Here is a 16,370-nt window from a genome sequence, read left to right as displayed (position 1 = left end):
ACACACACACACACACACACACACACAGAGGAAGTGATGACCTTTCTAAAGAAAGAACTTCCCAGTCACTGCTTCCAGAGGATTCTCAGCTGCCTGTCAGCCTTCCTACTCGGGGAGGCCCCAGGCTCCTGTGACTTCTCTGATGGGTCACCAGACCTGAACCCTAGAGCTATGTATGTGTGTGGGGGTGCAGGCCTGGCCTTGATCTCTTCTTTGGGTCTCGCCTCTATTGCGCCTCTTAAGTCACTAAACTTATTTATTGTCTACAAGGTTTCTCATCGGTCCCCTTTGCCATGTGAAAGCCCGCTGCACTGTGTCATGTCTCTGTGTCACCACTCATGTAGCACCTACTACATGCCAGGCACTTCACATACATCATCTCATGAATCCGCACAGCAGCACCATTTAGGAGATCAAAAGGAAGTTCAGAGAGGTTAAGCAACTTGCCAAAGAGTGCCCAGCAAGTGCTGCTGTTTTCATCCACTGTGCTGCTCTACCTCCGTTGGCTGAAGGGAGCCTTTCTCCTCTGACCTCCTGCTAGCATTTGTGCTTGAAGCCATTCTACTCAGTGGTCTCCGTGAACCATGTTCTCCAAGGACAGACAAACATCCAAGGAAGGTTAGCACAGAGGAGGAGGCAAAAACTCTTAAGAGGCCTCCTATAATTTTACCAAATCGAAATCTTATTATAAAGCTCTTATTGTTGGAACAAAAGCCAGAGAAAACACACAGGAGGCCTGGGGCTGCTTTTTAGTGAGTCACGGAGGCGGGGGGGAGGGGGGAGCAGGTATTACCTGGGGACCCTAACCGGATGGCCAGCAGGGACTGGGGCTAAGCCCCAATGTATATTCTCCACCTAGGAGGAGTCATGTGTTTCAGGCAGAAATGTACCCCCGCCTGGGGGGTGGGGTGGGGTGGGTAGCCCTGATAAGTCAAAGGCAGGGATTTTAACCCTAGCCCTATTAATATTTGGGGCCACAATTCTTTGTTGTGGGGCCTCTCCTGTGCATCGTAGAATGTTTAGCAGCACCCCTGGCTTCTACCAGCTAGATGCCAGTAGCATCACCCCAATGCCAAGTGTCCCCTGGGGACAAACTCACCCCTGTATTGAGAACCACTGGTCTAAGGGGAATCCCACCCTTTGCCAATGAGCGGCTCGGGAATAGGCACGGGACCCAATTCTGGTGAGTTCTTAGAATGTTCTCACTGGTTTCATAGAGCAAAGGGGAGCAGGCTCTGACTCTCCGAGTGGAGAGTGAACAAGGAAGCACACTGCTCTGAGGGCCAATGGCAACCGTTGACATGAGGACAATCACACTGTGTTGGCTGCTGGGAAGCTCCGAGCTCCCCTCTGCATGTCCACTGGACCTCCTATAGGGACACCTGGACTTGGGACCTCACCTGGCTCTCCCTTATCTTTCCAGCTGCCATTTTCCCATTTGATGCTTTCTCTCCCACCCATGTATTTTACATGTCATCTCTCAGTAACGAGAGAAAGCGTGTGTCACCTCCTGCGTGTTGTGATCTTGCATGAGATCCCTGACTTCTCTGTCCTTGGGTTTCTGCGTCTGTAAAACGGCGATACTAAAGAGCCAACCTCACTGGGAGGGTCCCATGAGTTTACAAAGGCCCGGCATACAGTTAGCACTCCGTAAGTGTTAGTTATGGTTTTTATTATATTATTTATGTGCGCCCACTTAAATCCTTTGAAGAATACATAAACATCCCATCATTAGCACCATGATCGCCCTCCAGGGTGCCGCCCCTCCAGACCTGAGCCCACCCCAGGGAGGTCTCAGGACTGGCTCGCCTCCCCATGCCCCTAACTGGACAGGAGGCTCCCGTGTGTATCATGGGAGTACCACTCCTGCTCTGTCCACTGCGCGTGGCCCACCCACCTTGGCTGTCCAGGCCGATGTCCATGACACCGTGCTTGACCTTCATGTGCCGGCTCAGGTTTCCCTTGAGGTTGAACTTGCTGGAGCAGTAGGGGCACTTGAAAGGCTTGCTGCCCGCGTGCAGGTGCATGTGGCCCAACAGGTTGTACATCCGGTTGAAGGACTTCCCGCACACCTGGAACACGCCAGCCAGCACCATCAGCCCACAGTGAGCCCACCCTCCCCACGCCCCAGCCTGCTCCCACCTCCATGGCTGCATTGTATCTCACTTGCTGCAGACAGCACTCACTTTGTCCTTTGCTATGTGACCACAGAGGCCCGAGAGGCAGAGAACCGAGCCTCCTTGCTGGTCACTGTTCCTGTAGGTCTGTCTGCTCCACGGTCCCTGAGCTGGAGTTGTCAGCAGCCCAGGGCTCGGACCTCTGACTGCACTGAGTCCCAGGCCTGGGCTCTTTCCCTATGACCTTCACCCGCTCCCTAACTCTCAAAACACACAACTTCAGCAGCTGATAGGATCTGATCCCCCACTGCCCACTCCAACTCCCCAAAGCCCAGGCAGTTCACCCAAGCAGCGCCGACTATATGCACTGCATACAGACTTGCCCACACATCTTTTGAGCTTCAGCTGCTGCAGTCATGCTGACTCCAGGCCACACGTGGGGTGGTCCCACCTTGGGGTTTGGGGGCCAGGTACCTTGCATTTGAATGGCTTCACGGGCGAGTGTACAATCATGTGCGTCTTGAGGGTCTGCTTCTGCACGAAGGTCTTGAAGCAGATGTGGCACTGGTAGGGCCGGACGCTGGTGTGGATCAGCATGTGCCGCTTCATGTTCGCCTGCAGCGTGAACTCCCGGCCACAGACTTCGCACTTGAACTCCTTCACGCCCTGCGGGGGTGGGGGCAATGGTCGGGGCCACGCCATGGGCACAGCCTCTGGGTGTGTGTGTGTGTGTGTGTGTGTGTGTGTGTGTGTGTGTGCGCCAGAGCCTCAGAGCATCAGTAAAGCTTCTGGGAAATGACTTCCTGGAAACGATGTTCCAAACTGGTACCACTTGTTTAAAACCACTGGGAGAATGTCGGGGCACGGCCCTTACTCCAGGAAGCCTTCCAGGATTAGGCAGAAATTGGTTGGGCATTATTGTTTTACCCACACACCTGCTGTCTCCTGCCCACCAGGCAAATGTGTTTATTCATTCATTCATTCATTCATTCAGCAGCCATTTACCAGGCATCTGCTACAAGCCAGCATCACACCAGACTGGTACCAGGGGTCTGTGGCCCAGAAGATACAGCCTTGGCCTGGTGGCTGTGGATTATGTCCTCAGATCCAGGATGTATATACTCATATATGTGTTTCTCCTCATGCATCACAGACCCCTTTGAGAATATGATTGAAGGTATAGACACCCCAGGAAAAATGACACTCAGGTCTGCATAGAAGTTAGAGTTCTCAACCCCCCCAGAACCTATCCCCTAACCCCGAGAGAGAGTTTTTTGAGCTTCCCTGGTGATAAGGACCACATGCAGCTCTTGTTGCATGAACAGCTGTTCAGGCCGCTCCCTGGAGGTCCCCGCTCAGTGGGCCCAGGGATTTTTAGTCTCAACAGGTCCCCTAGGTGATTTTTATTATTGATGAGATTTGGGATACTCAGCGCCAGGAGACAAAGACTCCAGGGAAAACCCTCTGGTTTGATGGTCGACATGCTTTTTCACGGTCTGGAGGTGTCCCCAAAGCAGGAAAGGATGCTGTGTGCACAGGGAACCCACTGTATTGTCTGAGGAGGAAAGTTAGGACAAAAGTTGGGAACTGATCTCTTTGCTAGGACCCCAGTAATTGACAGTCCCAGTGGGACAGACACAGAAATCTGTGGTCACAGCTGCTGTCCCAACTGCTGTTTGGTACAGAGTTCCGTATTATAATTTAATGGTTCCTGTGTCTACTTCTCTTAGCCGACAGAGGCGTGTCTTGTGTCTTCTATGCCTGTTTGACACATGGAAGATGTGTATGACCACCAGGGGGCCCTGCCCTTTGGGAGCTCACGCTATAAATGAGGTACAAATTCAGGCTGATGGATAGGCATGTTTTCAATTGTATTAGCCTTTGATTTTTGCTTTCAGCTTTTCTTCACAGTATTATTTATCTGTTAACACTTTGCAGACATGTGGGGGTTTTTAGTCGAGGAGAAAGATGGCAAATATAGAGCACATGTACTTATCACTCTCCACTCTCACCCCCTGCAGACATTAATAATCAGTCATCTGGTTTTCACCCCATGCACATTCCGGTGTCATGGCTGAGCCCAGATTTAGCTTTAGAATCCTTCATAACATGACAGTCTAGGCAGCTACACCCACGGACTGGAGGAGCACCTGCAATGAAACCTACAAATCTCCACTATAGCAGAAGAAGTTCCCAGGGCTGGGGAAGGGTGCACTCTTGGCCTGGCAGGCTCCCCCTTCCCCCACTGTGACAGATAAAGACACAAGTTCGACCTGGAGTATCTCTGAGGCCACCATTAAGGAGAGAAGAAGCTCTATGCACATCAGCTTCGAAAGGGTGAAGTTGGATGGATTTGAGGTGGAAACCATAGGGGATGCCAAGTGCCAGAATGGGACCCAAGAGGCCTTTTACTACCTTCCTGGATGTAAAGACCTCTAGGAGGAGGTGACATTGGCTGAAAGGCAGGGTGGCTGCTGGCCTGAAGGGCGGGAGAGGAAGGTCGGGGAAGAACCGGTCAAGGTTCTGTCTAGGGACACAGGAGAACAACAGTGTTGCTCTATCTGTTCCTTCTTTACAAACCACTTTGCCATATTCTAGAACCAACTGTGCTTTTCCATCACAAATATTTTTCCTTAACATCTATTCCCTTTTAAAATGAAACATATGTAGCTTTTTCTTAAAAGGAAGTCCCAGGTTTTGATATACTTTTTTTACGAGGAGCAAAGGGACCCGTCTGTACTTCTGATCGTCTCGTCCATCTCCCTGTAGCATCCTGGCCTTGGTCCTCCCATCTATCAAACAGGGAGAGGAGGCTACTTCTGTGATTCCCCAGCTGTGTTCCTTGGGTCCTGCAGGGGTTTCTCAAACACTTCATTCAAAACACTGTTTTAAAAAACATACCATCACGGGATGTAAAGTACAGCATAGGGAATATAGTCAATGGTATTGCAATAGCTATGGAGGTTGTCACACGGGTAGTAGATTGTTGGGGTTATCACTTGTGAGGGGTGTCAATGTCTAATCATTATGTTTTTTACACCTGAAACTAATAATACAAAAAAGAAAAAAATTGTTTTAAATAAGTCAGGTTTTCATATTTAACAACAAATTTCCAGTATATATTTTTTCTAACACTCACCAAAATAAGTATGTAATTATAAAAATAAGAAATGATCACCTGCATACCATGTATATTATGGCCTCGGGGATCTTATCCGGTACTTTGGGAAGCACTGGGTGAAGCACAGGAGGAGAGGGCAGAGCCCCGGGCCTGGGCAAAGGCCCTGGGGCAGGTGGAGGGAGGCACAAGGCGGCAGCCTTACCTTGTGGGTGAGCGAGTGCTGCTTGAGGTGGTGAATCTGACTGAACTCCATGCCGCACTCGGTGCACACGAAGGGCCGTACGTTTTGGTGCTTGAGCATGTGGTTCTGCAGCTGGCTGCGGTAGTGGAAGGACTTGTCACACTCGAGGCACTGGTAGAGGGTGGGGCCCTGGTGGGAAGCCAGGTGGCGCTTGAGCTGAGTCAGGGTGGAGAAGTCCAGACCGCACTCGACACAGACATGGCAGCGGCCGCTCTCGTGTTTCACTTCGTGGGCCTTGAGCTCGCTGGGGTAGGCGAAGCCACGGCCGCAGAAGTGGCAGCTGTAGGGCTTGACCTCTGAGTGCAGCAGCATGTGGCGCTTGAGGTGGCTGGTCTGCGTGAAGGCCTTCTGGCACACCTGGCACTTGTGGGGCCGGGTACCCTGGTGCGTCAGCAGGTGTGTCTGCAGGTGGCTGGGCTGCTTGAAGAGCTTGCTGCAGTGTGGGCACGAGTGGGGCTTGATGCCGTTGTGGCCCAGGATGTGCGTCACCAGGTTGTACTTGGACGTGTAGGACTTCTCACACATGCGGCACTGCCAGCGCTTCTGGCGGTCGCCTGCCTCCACCAGGTAGGAGTCATCGATCTGCACGTTGATGTCCAGCCGGTCCAGCTGGGCCTTCTTGTGGCGCTCCACTGTGGAGCCTGCCGCGTCGGCCTCGAACTCGCCTGCCTCCTGCCACACGAAGCCCTGCTCCGGCTTCATGGGCTCTGGGGACTCCATGGTGGGGGCCTCGGGGTCGTTCAGGGAAGCCAGGTGGGGCGGCTCGAAACCACACTCTGTGGGCAAGGCCTCGGGCCCCGGCAGCGCCATGCTGGGCTCGGGGAAGCCATCCCGGGCCGGGTCGGGGAAGTGCGGGTCATAGGGAGCCACGTCCAGCTCTGGCCTCGGGGGTCGGGGCAGGGGCCGCAGCGTCCGGGGCTTGCGGCTGAAGGCGCTGAGGTCAATCATCTTGACGGAGCTGCTCTGCACCAGAGCCTCGCAGGTACCACTGGCCACCTCGGCGGGGGCCTCTGCTGGGCCTGCATCCTTGTCGTCGCCGGGCACGGACACCTCGTAGACCTCCTGCTCCTCCTCCTCCTCCACCTTCTCAAACTTGACCTTGGGCACCAGCCGCACGGGCGGCCGCGTCTTCCGCCGGGTGTGCTTCTCGAAGGCCGCCTCCACCTCCAGCACCTCCTCCTCGGCCGGCTCCTCCAGGGCTCGCCCATTGCAGGCCAGCTGGTAGACATCGGGGCCCGGGGGACCGGGCTCCCCCATGGAAGCCCCGGAAAGCTCAGGCCCCAGGTCCGGGTAGAAGGCTTCGGCGCTTATGGTGGCTCCAAAGAGCTCATTTTCCGAGACCAGGCCCAGCACGGCAGCCTGAGCCAAGGACAGCACCACCACGGCATCAGTCTGTGTCCCTGAGTCCATGAAGCCCTCCATCCCTCGGCGGCTGGCTAGGAGGGCATTGCTGCGGGAGGAGAAGGGAACATTAGGACTGCGGGCTCCCTGCTTCCCAGACAGACACACAGTCAGCAAGGACTCGGCTAATTTTGGGTGTGTCCGTCCCTGACGTCTCTCTATTCCTGCCTTGGGAACAGGACACGCTTGTAATTACGGGGGGCAGTGACACCCTCTGTGTATCTGACTATCTCCTCCATCTCACTGTGGGATCCTGGGTAAGCCCTGCCCCCCTGCCGGCCTCAGTCTTTCCATCTGTAAAACAGGGAGGTTGAATTGCCTCAGTGGTTCTCTGCACGTCCTAGAAGACAAACTCGAAATTGCAAAAAATAAAGATGCTTCTATTTTCAAAACTCGATTTTAGAAAGCCCATCTACTCAAATGTATATACAGTGCGCCTCATTCCAACACATTCAGTGCCCCCGCCCCCCCTCAGCTTTGTCGCCAAGGTGATTAATTTTGCACAGACCTTGAGACGGTACAGTGAGGCGTTCAACAACTGTCACCATTTGTAACGGCTCGTCCATATGAATGAGGTGTTTTGGTTTTGTAAAAGAATATATATTGGGCACAAACAAGGCAACATATAAAAATGAATTAGGTGCCAAGGCCGGCCTTAGACAGCAGCTCGCACCTACCACCCCTCATGCTAAATGACTGCGTCCATCACGAAAGGTCATTGTCTTGACTAGCTAAAGGTTATACTAGATTTACACCGGTTAGAAACAGAGTTTTTTTTCCTGATGTGTACACTGGAATTCCACGTACGATCGGATTTGAAAGAAGGGCTCTGTGACGTCTAACCTGTTTGAGGCAACTGTCTGAAATAAATGCACTGGCTCCCGGCTTCACATCTAACAGGTGCACCCACCTGTCCAGGTCCAAACCCCAAGCGCACGGGCATCCTGCCTTCCTAGGGGCTCCAGCCCCACCAGCCTCTGTGCCGTCCCACCTTGCACATGGGGCCTCCCACCCCTGGCACCCTTTCCCCAACCCCACTGAGCTCCTGGCTCCTCCCACGGGCCTCCCAAGGCTTCCCTCAAATTCCACCTGTTCCTGGGGCTTCCCCTACTCCCCACCGGCCTGGTGCCCTCTGGTGGCACAAGGAGCAGTGCGCCCGGATGTGGGAGGGCCTCCTCTCTGACCTGGAGACTCAAGATTGAACCCCCAGCTCCCAGCACATCGGAGGAGCTCCATAAGGAAGGGGGAGGACGTTACTGGGGCGGCTACTGCCTGCCTCGCTTGCTCTCCTCCCCGGGCCATGGTTGGCACAAGGCCCAGCAGCGGCCCTTCCTCAGGAAACCGGCTCCAGCCTGGTGTCTCCCTTCCCCCACAGGCCAGTAGAGCTTCCCCTTCCTGAAGCTGGCTAAATATAAAGTACCCTAGACAGGAATGTAGCCTCCTTGAAACGGACACTAAAGATTAAACTATTCAGCTTAAAGTGAGGCTCTCTGGAAGGGGTCAGATGGAACAAACCTCCGACACGGCGCTCCGAGTCCATCTAGAACAGGCTGGAGGAACCAAACGTCAGCCAGAGTCCACCCCACCCCCCTTTTGGCATGAGCACTCAATTAGGAGTCAGGCAGCTTGGCCTCAAGTCCCAGCTCTGCCACTTCCACGTGACAAAGCAAAGTCTTCAGTTACTTCTGTACCTCAGCTTACTCAGTTAATGAGGATGAAAACCCCTCCCCAAGGAGAGCCCAGGTGGTAACGCAGGTGAAGGGGCTTCGTTCACTGTAGAGCCTTCACCAGATATAAAGAATCACTATTATTAATCCCTATTATTGTCTGCCCAGGTCTCTGGGCGGAGCCTTTTCTGATGAAAGCCACAAGGCTGAGCGATTTCTCCATTCTGGAGCCCCAAATTCATCAAAGGTTTGGGGTGACTCTGCAGACAACCTCTAGGGACCGAGAAGGAAGTCATTCATTCAATCATTCATTCATGCAACAAATATTTGCTAGATCCCGGCTCTGGGTCAGGCCCTGTGCTTTTTGGAGATGCAGGTGGGTGAGGCAGGGGCCCTGCCCTCATGAAGTCCCCACAGGAGAAGCTGTGCCCACCACAGCCACTCTGGGGACATGTTGCTGCCTCTGGTTGCGGCAGCCTGTCTGACGGACACAGCGCCCAGCAGCACCCTGGGCAGGCCTTGTGTCTGCTGTGGGTTTGAGCACAGAACAAGCTCAGCATTTTTTCTAGACTTCCCCAAAGGCAGGGTCCAGCGAGACGGGGAGAGGAGGAACTGACCCTCCACAGCGGAGCCTATGCTGGGGACTTGACCCTGGGTTCTGAGTTCAAATCCGGGCTTTGCCCTGCTGTAGTCCCGGCACATCCTGTCATGCCCTGAGCCTCAGTTTCCACATCTCTATGGAACTAGGTCTCTATTCCTGCTGCCTGACACAGGCTCTATTCCACGCTGGACTCATGCAGCATGAGATGAGATGAGAAGAGAAGGTCAGTGTAAAGTTTAATCCCTTTCCCTGTCCCTTTCTCTTTGGCCCCAATACCTGGCACCACCCCTCTCCCCGGCAACCTCCTCAAGGGAACAGAAGCAAAGAAATAGTTAACATTGCTCTATCAGCGGATGAGCTGTTGAAAAACTCAGCCAGTACCTGCCCGAGGGAGCCGGAGCCCAGGTCTGGGGTGGTCCCCTCCAGGGAGGGGGGTCTGTAATTTACTGTCCCTATGAGGACGGACCTTCGAAGATTGAAAGGGGCCACTCCTAACAATCATACCAGGACCCCACCCACCAGGCATCCCCTCCTATGAGAACAGGCTGAATTTTGGGCTGAGGACTGGAGAAGTTGTTTCTGTATCAGGAGCCTGTGCCTGGGTGTCAAAGGGGACCTTCCCAGAGGCCTTGCTTTCGAGGGGTTTGTGCCCAAGTCGGGGGGGACCCAGAGATGCCAACAACTAACCAAAAACATGAGTGGAAGAGCTAGATTCCCATTATTGAGTGCTCACCAGGTCCTAGGCAAGCCATCTAATCATAAAGCAACCCCACGGGGGTGGGGGTAGTGTGCACCCCATTTCCCAGCCCAGGGATCCCAGGCCTAAGAAACGTGCTCCGGGGCGCCCTGTCAGTGAGGGCAGAGCTGGGTCTGCACCAGGCCCGTCCGGCTCCACAACTGCAGCTCTGATTCATCATCTGTGCGACCTGGGGGGTCACGCCATGGCTCCGAGCCCGGTCCCCTCAGCTCCCAGGTGCTGCCCTGCTCCCCTCAGGTTTCAAGGAGCCAGCAGGAACGCCTGTTTTCCATGCCGCCCTGTTCACCAGTGCAGCCAGGAGGCGGGTGTGTGTGTGTGTGTGTGTGTGTGTGTGTGTGTGTGGGAAGTGCTCTGTTTGTTGAGACAGAGGGAATCTAATCCACTTGCATTTCGCATGCGTGTTGTCTGTCACACACAGTAACAACTCGTGGGAAGCCAGGGGCTCTGTAACCGGTGTCATTATTCCTCCTTCTCCTGGGCCATCTTTTTGGTCCCCCACTCCTCCCTTCTCTGGCTGCGTCTCACAAGTTACAACCCTCTTGTTTTAGGCCCTGGCACGGGATTGCCCAGGGCAGGAGGAGAGCCTGCCTGGGCGCACCACCTGTGTGACAGGGCGATTCCCTGCAGCGGCACCTCCCTTCTCAGGGCAGGCCTCTCCCCACCCCTAGTGCTGCGGGCTCAGAACAAAAGCTCTCTCTCCACAGTGTCCAAGGGAAAGGAGAGTTCAGACTGCCCGTCGGCTATGAGATGAAGGGTGGCCGTCCGGATGCAGGGATGCAGCTCGGCCTCCTACCAGATCACCCTCGACCCCAGGGTGGAGAGAAAGGAAATGGCATTGGCAGGGAAATAGAAGAGCTGCCTAATTGTAGTTTAAAGACTTGTGCTGGGAGTGGGGGGAAGGCAGGCCGCAGCAGAGAGAGAGAGAGAGTGTGAGGGAGAAACTGTGGAAGCCAAGAAACAAAAGCAGAAGGGGGAGGGCGGAGAGAGGGGAGGAAACTGTGGGTGACACCAGAGGCCCAGGGCTGCCCTATTTCCCAGGACTCAGCATCACCCCCTCCTAGGCCTCAGGGCCAGGCCAGCCCCTGGGGTGGGACCAGAGGCACACGTGCTGAGGCCCAGCCAGAGGCCTTACCTCCCGAGGCAGGGACCCAGACTGTCACTCTGACTGCATCTATTACTGTAAAAATTGACACAGACTTCTCCAATGAATTCATGACTGACTTGCTGTGTGACTCTGGACAAGTCGCCGGCTCCCTCATCTGTAAATGGGTCCCTTGAGGGTGGGTTAATCCTTGGCCTTCCTGCCTGTCATCCAGGGTCCCCTCCCCAGGATGTGACAGCACCTCCTCTCATCCCATGCTGCTCTAAAAGCTCCTTGCTTCGCACCGAAACCCCTTCATGCAGAGGAGGGTTGGAGAGCTTGGGTGGCCAGGGTCCCTGGACAGTGAGGCAGAACTCGGGTGGGAGGCAGTTGGGGCCTGGTCTGGCAGGACAGGAACCATTTTAAAGGAAGCACCAACAGGACCTGGTGACCACCTGGCTATATTCTCTGACTAACTCCAATCATCAGTATCTTCTCAAAAACCAAATGAAGACCTAGGAAGGCTCTGGGGCTTCTGCCAGCCCAGCCTTGGAATGTCACCAAGCACCCTGTGATCGAGATACTTGATGACTATTTCTGAGGGGCTAGCAGATGTCGGGCTGCTCCTTGACACAGGCTCCGCAGGGCCCCGGGCTGCTGCTGAGAGGAAAGGGTTGCCCTTGGCCCTTTGATCCTGGCCTTGAATCACTAGTCCTGCAATGGACTCACCGACTCAACACACGTTCTCTGGTGCCTACTAGGTGGCGGGTACCGTTCTTGGTTGTGCAGACACAGTAGGGAGCAAAAATAAGGTAGCCACTCTCAGGGAGCTGCCCAGAGTGGGCTCAGTCAATAGTTGCAGCAGCAAGATCTCTGGGAGGTAGGAGGTGCAGGCTGGGGTCTGCTGAAACGGGCAGGGGGCCGGGGCCTGGGACAGGCAGGTCAGGGCCCAGCAGAGTGACAGAGGAGGGTCCCACTCCTTGGTCTGGCACTCAAGCCCTCTAGGATCTGGGTCCGGAGGAGGCGACGCAGGAGTGGGCAGGGCAGGTAGCTGGGCCCCGAGGAGGAGAAAGAAGTCCCAGGTATGTATGTGGCTGTAAGACACGCTCCTGGGATTTCAACTTGTAGTAAAACCACCCACTTTGTTTCCTCTGCTGTCCTGCTCACTGAAGACTTAAAATTAAACCCTGCTCACATCCCCAGAAAGGAAGAGGAAGCGAAAGCAAAAGCCGGTGGCTTGTGCAAACCTCAGGCTCCTTGCTGCAGTCTCACTTCTGCCGGCACCCCGGGGCGCTGGACTCAGTAGAGGACAGGGCAGTCAGGGTGGGGGCAGGTGGCCCAGGGGGAAGTGTGTGCGCCTCTTCCTTACAGGATTCTCTCTCTGCCTCAGCTTCCCCTTTCCTCTGGGGACAGATCTGCTGATCCATCAGTGCAGTGCCACCAACCCACAAACCACATGAGGGCCTGACGCTCTCTGTGCGCAGCCATCTCTTTTTCCAGATAAGGAAACTGAGGCCCAGGGAGGGGAAGGAACTGGTCCCAGGTCGCACAGTGAGATGGTGAAGCAAGGAGTGGAATGCAGGCCCAGAAGCCCATCCTGAGCCACCTGTCCTGTAGGGTGAGGTTCCCCAGCCAGGCTCCACCTGACCCTCCATTGAGCCTCCTGCCTCCATGGCTGTTTCCTACCCCAGGGCCTTTGCACAGGCTGACTGCTCTGCCAGGATTGCCCTTCCCTCACCCTGGGTGAATATCCTCACCCTCAGGCAGGACGAGGGACTCTTCCACAGCCTGAGAATGCAGGTTAATTTTATGTATGGACTTGGTTAGGCTGTGGTGCCCAGTTGTTTGGTGAAACACTAATCTAGGTGTTGCTCTGAGCTATCCTGTAGACGTGATTAACCTCTACAATCAGTCGACTCCCAGTAAAGCAGATTACCCTACACAAGGTGGGCAGGTCTCATCCAATCGGTTGAAGCCTTAAGAGAAAAACGGAAGTTTCCCAGAGAAGAAGGAATTCTGCCTCAAGACAGTATCACAGAAACCCTGCCTGCGTTTCCAGCCTGCCCTGCAGATTTCCCCTGCAGATTTCGGACTTGCCAGCCCCCACAATCGCGTGAGCCAATTCCTTAAAATAAATCTCTCTCTCTGTATATATCCTACTGGAGAGCCTGCTGTTTCTCTGGAGAGCCCTGATACAATCACACTGATTCACAATCGTATCTGTTTAAGGGGTCATCTTCCCCACGACGGCCCACCCTGGAGGGCAGTGGCTGTCGGGGGACAGAGGGGCTCCTAAGAGAAGGATGGTAGAGGAAGGAAAGGGAAAGGGAAGAAGTGCAGTCTTCAAAGGGCCTAGCATGAATGAGACTCTGGGGGAAACCGTTGCCTGAGAGTTCTACACATGCTGTGCCCTTCTCCCCCAGGACAGTCCTGCTTCCTCTCCAGGGTGACCTCCACGCCACACAGAGAAAGGTCTTGCTCTGGCAGAGTCCCCAGGGGCTCAGCCTAGGAGCTCTGAGCACTGTCCACCCTACACCCTCTGGACCTCCTTTACTTCTGCTCTAGGACCAGTGCCTGTTCCCAGGGGGAGAAGAGATAGCAGGCCTCATGCTTTTGGAAGGCTCCGTGTCTTTCCTCCCGTCCCAGAAGCAAAAAAAGCACATCTATCTCCCCATGTAGATGCACTCCGCTGGACCCAGAGATCACCAGCTTCATCTAACAGGGAAAACCAAACAAAATAAGAGTCACTGTGAAGAACTGCCGGGAGCATTTACTGGGCTCGAACTTGGTCAGGTCCTGGGATGAGCACATGCCACCTCTAGGCTTCCAGGCAGTCCTCTGGGGTAGGGAGCACCACGTCCATGTCACAGGTGTGGAGGCTGAGGCTTGGAGAGAGGCAGGCCCTGCAGGCTGGGGGAGCAGAGCCCAGCTGCTAAGCCAGGGCTCAGGCCCAGCTCTCTCCACCCTGCCGGCTCCCGGCGCAGACGGGCTCTCTGGGTTGTGCGCTCTGCCCCTGCCGACCTCAGTTTCCCCGCACTGGGGCCTCATTCAGCCCTGGGAGCCCCCTCCTGGCTGTCTTTGCTCCACACCGAGCCTGCCTCAGGCCCCTCCCATGCTGAGCCCTCAGCCTTCTCCATCCCATCTTCTTCTCCCTCCATTCCTCCCCTCCTTCCGTTTCCGTGGCAACCCCATCCTCCACTCTGCCACTCGGTCCTGCGCTCCCATCTCTTTCTTTCCTCTTTCATCTCTTCCCTCATGGCAATGTATATAGTCCCAGTCCCCCTCTGTCCTTTGCTTCTGGTCTCTCGCTCCCTTTTACTCTCCTTTTATCTCCTTCAATGTTCTCTTGTCATCTCAGGGCTACATTTATTTATCTCTGGCTTACAAAAAAAGAAGAAGAGGAAGAAGAAAAAAGAAAAAAAGGAAGGAAGGAGGGAAAAGAAACCCCCTTTCATCAACCCTGGCTTCTATAGTTCAGTGCAAGCCGTCTTTCTCTTGGGTCACCTCCAAGGGTCAGGCTCAGACAAATCCCAGAAGGGACCCCCTGCCTGCCTCCATGCAGGCTCTTTACTGACCTCACCTTCCAAAGGGAGGAAGAAAACTACAGGTGGGAGGCACCCTAGGGGACTTGGCCCTGCCTCCCTGAGGCTGGGCTGAGGGATCCACTGCGGGAAGCACCCTCAGGATGAAGCCAAAGCAGGACCTCAAGTGTGGGATGAGCCAGGTGCAGGAACCTTCCTCAGTGCTGCCCCAGCAGGAATTCACTGCAGTTCAGGAGAGAGGCACCCCCCTCCACACACACACACACACACACACACACACACACACACACACACACACACACACACACACGCTGCCTCCTCTGGGCTCCACCCTGCCTTGTGTGAATGAGGGCCTGACCCGTGGGCCACAGCACATAGCGGCTGCACAATGTACCCAGCTCCTCTCACTCCGGACAGGAGGGTGAGACGCATCCATTCTTTAAAATTCACTCTTTCCCATGATCCTAAATTGTCTTTGAGAAAAGGAAGCACCCACTTGAGAGCTCTCCTGCCCTCAAGTCCTGGGTCCCAAAGATCCCACTAGAGCAGCTCCCGGCCTGTCCCTCTGGTGCCACTTGCACAGCCCAAGGGCCAGGCCTGCTGAGCCCACAGAAGTGCCAATGACACGACAGCTCTACTGCTCCCCTAAAAGGCTGGCTTAGCACCTCAGAAACCCCACAGGCAGGACCTTAAGGAGGCAGAGATGGGGGGCAGTGAAGGGAAGGACAGCCTCCCACTTCGCAAAGGAGAGAGGAACACGGCTCTCAGTCTGGCAGGGCTCACCCTACAACCCCAGCTCTGCCACTCATGTTCTGTGCAGCCTTTGGCAAGTCCCTCAACCTCCCTGGGACTCGGTTTCCTTGTCTGTAATATGGGGGTAGTGATATGAAACGGATCTACCAAGGATTGAGCCCTTCCTTCAGGCCAGGCTTGTACCCAATGAGATCGGGGATAAGAAAATGTGGGATCTTGAAAAGAAAACCCACTTTACAGAGAAGGAAGGGAAACCAAGGCACAGGCGAGTTGCGTGGCCTAATCAAGGTCACAGACACACCAGAGACAAGGTGGAGTGTGGGTTTCATTCTTGGGTCTAACTTAAATGCTTGTGCTTTTAATATAAAGGAGGGAAGGGAATTAACAAGCTTGGTGCATAGTAAGAACTCTGTAACTGGGAGTTGTTATTATTATTATTATTATTTCTATCATCATTCACTCCATGGGCCAGGCTGGTGGTGGCTGCTGGTGGGACCCAAAGCTTCCCTATTCTCAGGAACCTCACAGTTTGGTTAGAGAGACAAGACTGAGAACCACGAAACGGCAGAGCCAAATACCAGACAGGAAATAAGCACTAAACGTGTGGGGTACCACAAGAGGACAAAGTCGCTTCGCTTTTGTTTTTTCTTTGTAAGCCTAAGGGGTCAGGAACAATCTTCCATGTAAACTGGTACTTGGAAGGCAACAGAGGCTTAGAGCATGGGCTCTGGCGTCCGGGCCCACCCCAACGTGTTGGTTTGTGTGTGCCTCGGTCTCCCCATATGGGTACGGGATTATGGTTCCCACTTCCCGGAGTTGTTGGAAGGTTAGCTCAAGGAGTGTGATGGGTGGTGTTCAGTATACCAAGGTCGGGCGGAGGGGAGCGGAAGGCCTAGAGATGGGAGAGCCTGGCTGGGAACCCCTTCCCCCAATAGATGCAGCGGGAGATGGAGAGGGCTTGCCCAGGCTGGAGGCACAGGAGGGGGACAGAAAGACAGAAGAGCAGCAGACAGAGAAGGTGCCGACTAACGAGCGGGGTGAGGAGTGTGGCCTGGGCACAGAGCCCTCCCCTCTCTCCCAGCAGCCAGC

The 16,370-nt window shown here is 54.7% G+C and overlaps 1 protein-coding gene across 9 annotated transcripts in view; it reads right to left on the bottom strand.

The window, feature by feature from the left end:
- ZNF710 (zinc finger protein 710) overlaps nucleotides 1-16,370 on the bottom strand; it is a 68,411-nt gene that overhangs the window by 3,818 nt on the left and 48,223 nt on the right. For 6 of the 9 annotated variants that reach the window (XR_002123718.1, XM_019640024.1, XM_019640021.1 and 3 more), the window contains 3 exons: nucleotides 5,441-6,929; nucleotides 2,592-2,783; nucleotides 1,898-2,072 (listed from right to left, as the gene is read on the bottom strand). Coding sequence is in view for 8 of the 9 variants with exons in the window: in XM_019640024.1 (XP_019495569.1) it covers nucleotides 1,898-2,072; nucleotides 2,592-2,783; nucleotides 5,441-6,901 (1,828 nt within the window). In the remaining variant the exon portion in view is untranslated. The other 3 variants (XM_019640020.1, XM_019640025.1, XM_019640026.1) reach the window with 3 other exon arrangements.

Source organism: Hipposideros armiger, unplaced genomic scaffold (genome assembly GCF_001890085.2).
Source record: "Hipposideros armiger isolate ML-2016 unplaced genomic scaffold, ASM189008v1 scaffold_48, whole genome shotgun sequence".
NCBI classification, from domain to species: Eukaryota; Metazoa; Chordata; class Mammalia; order Chiroptera; family Hipposideridae; genus Hipposideros; species Hipposideros armiger.
This window is presented reverse-complemented; position numbering and strand designations above follow the sequence as displayed.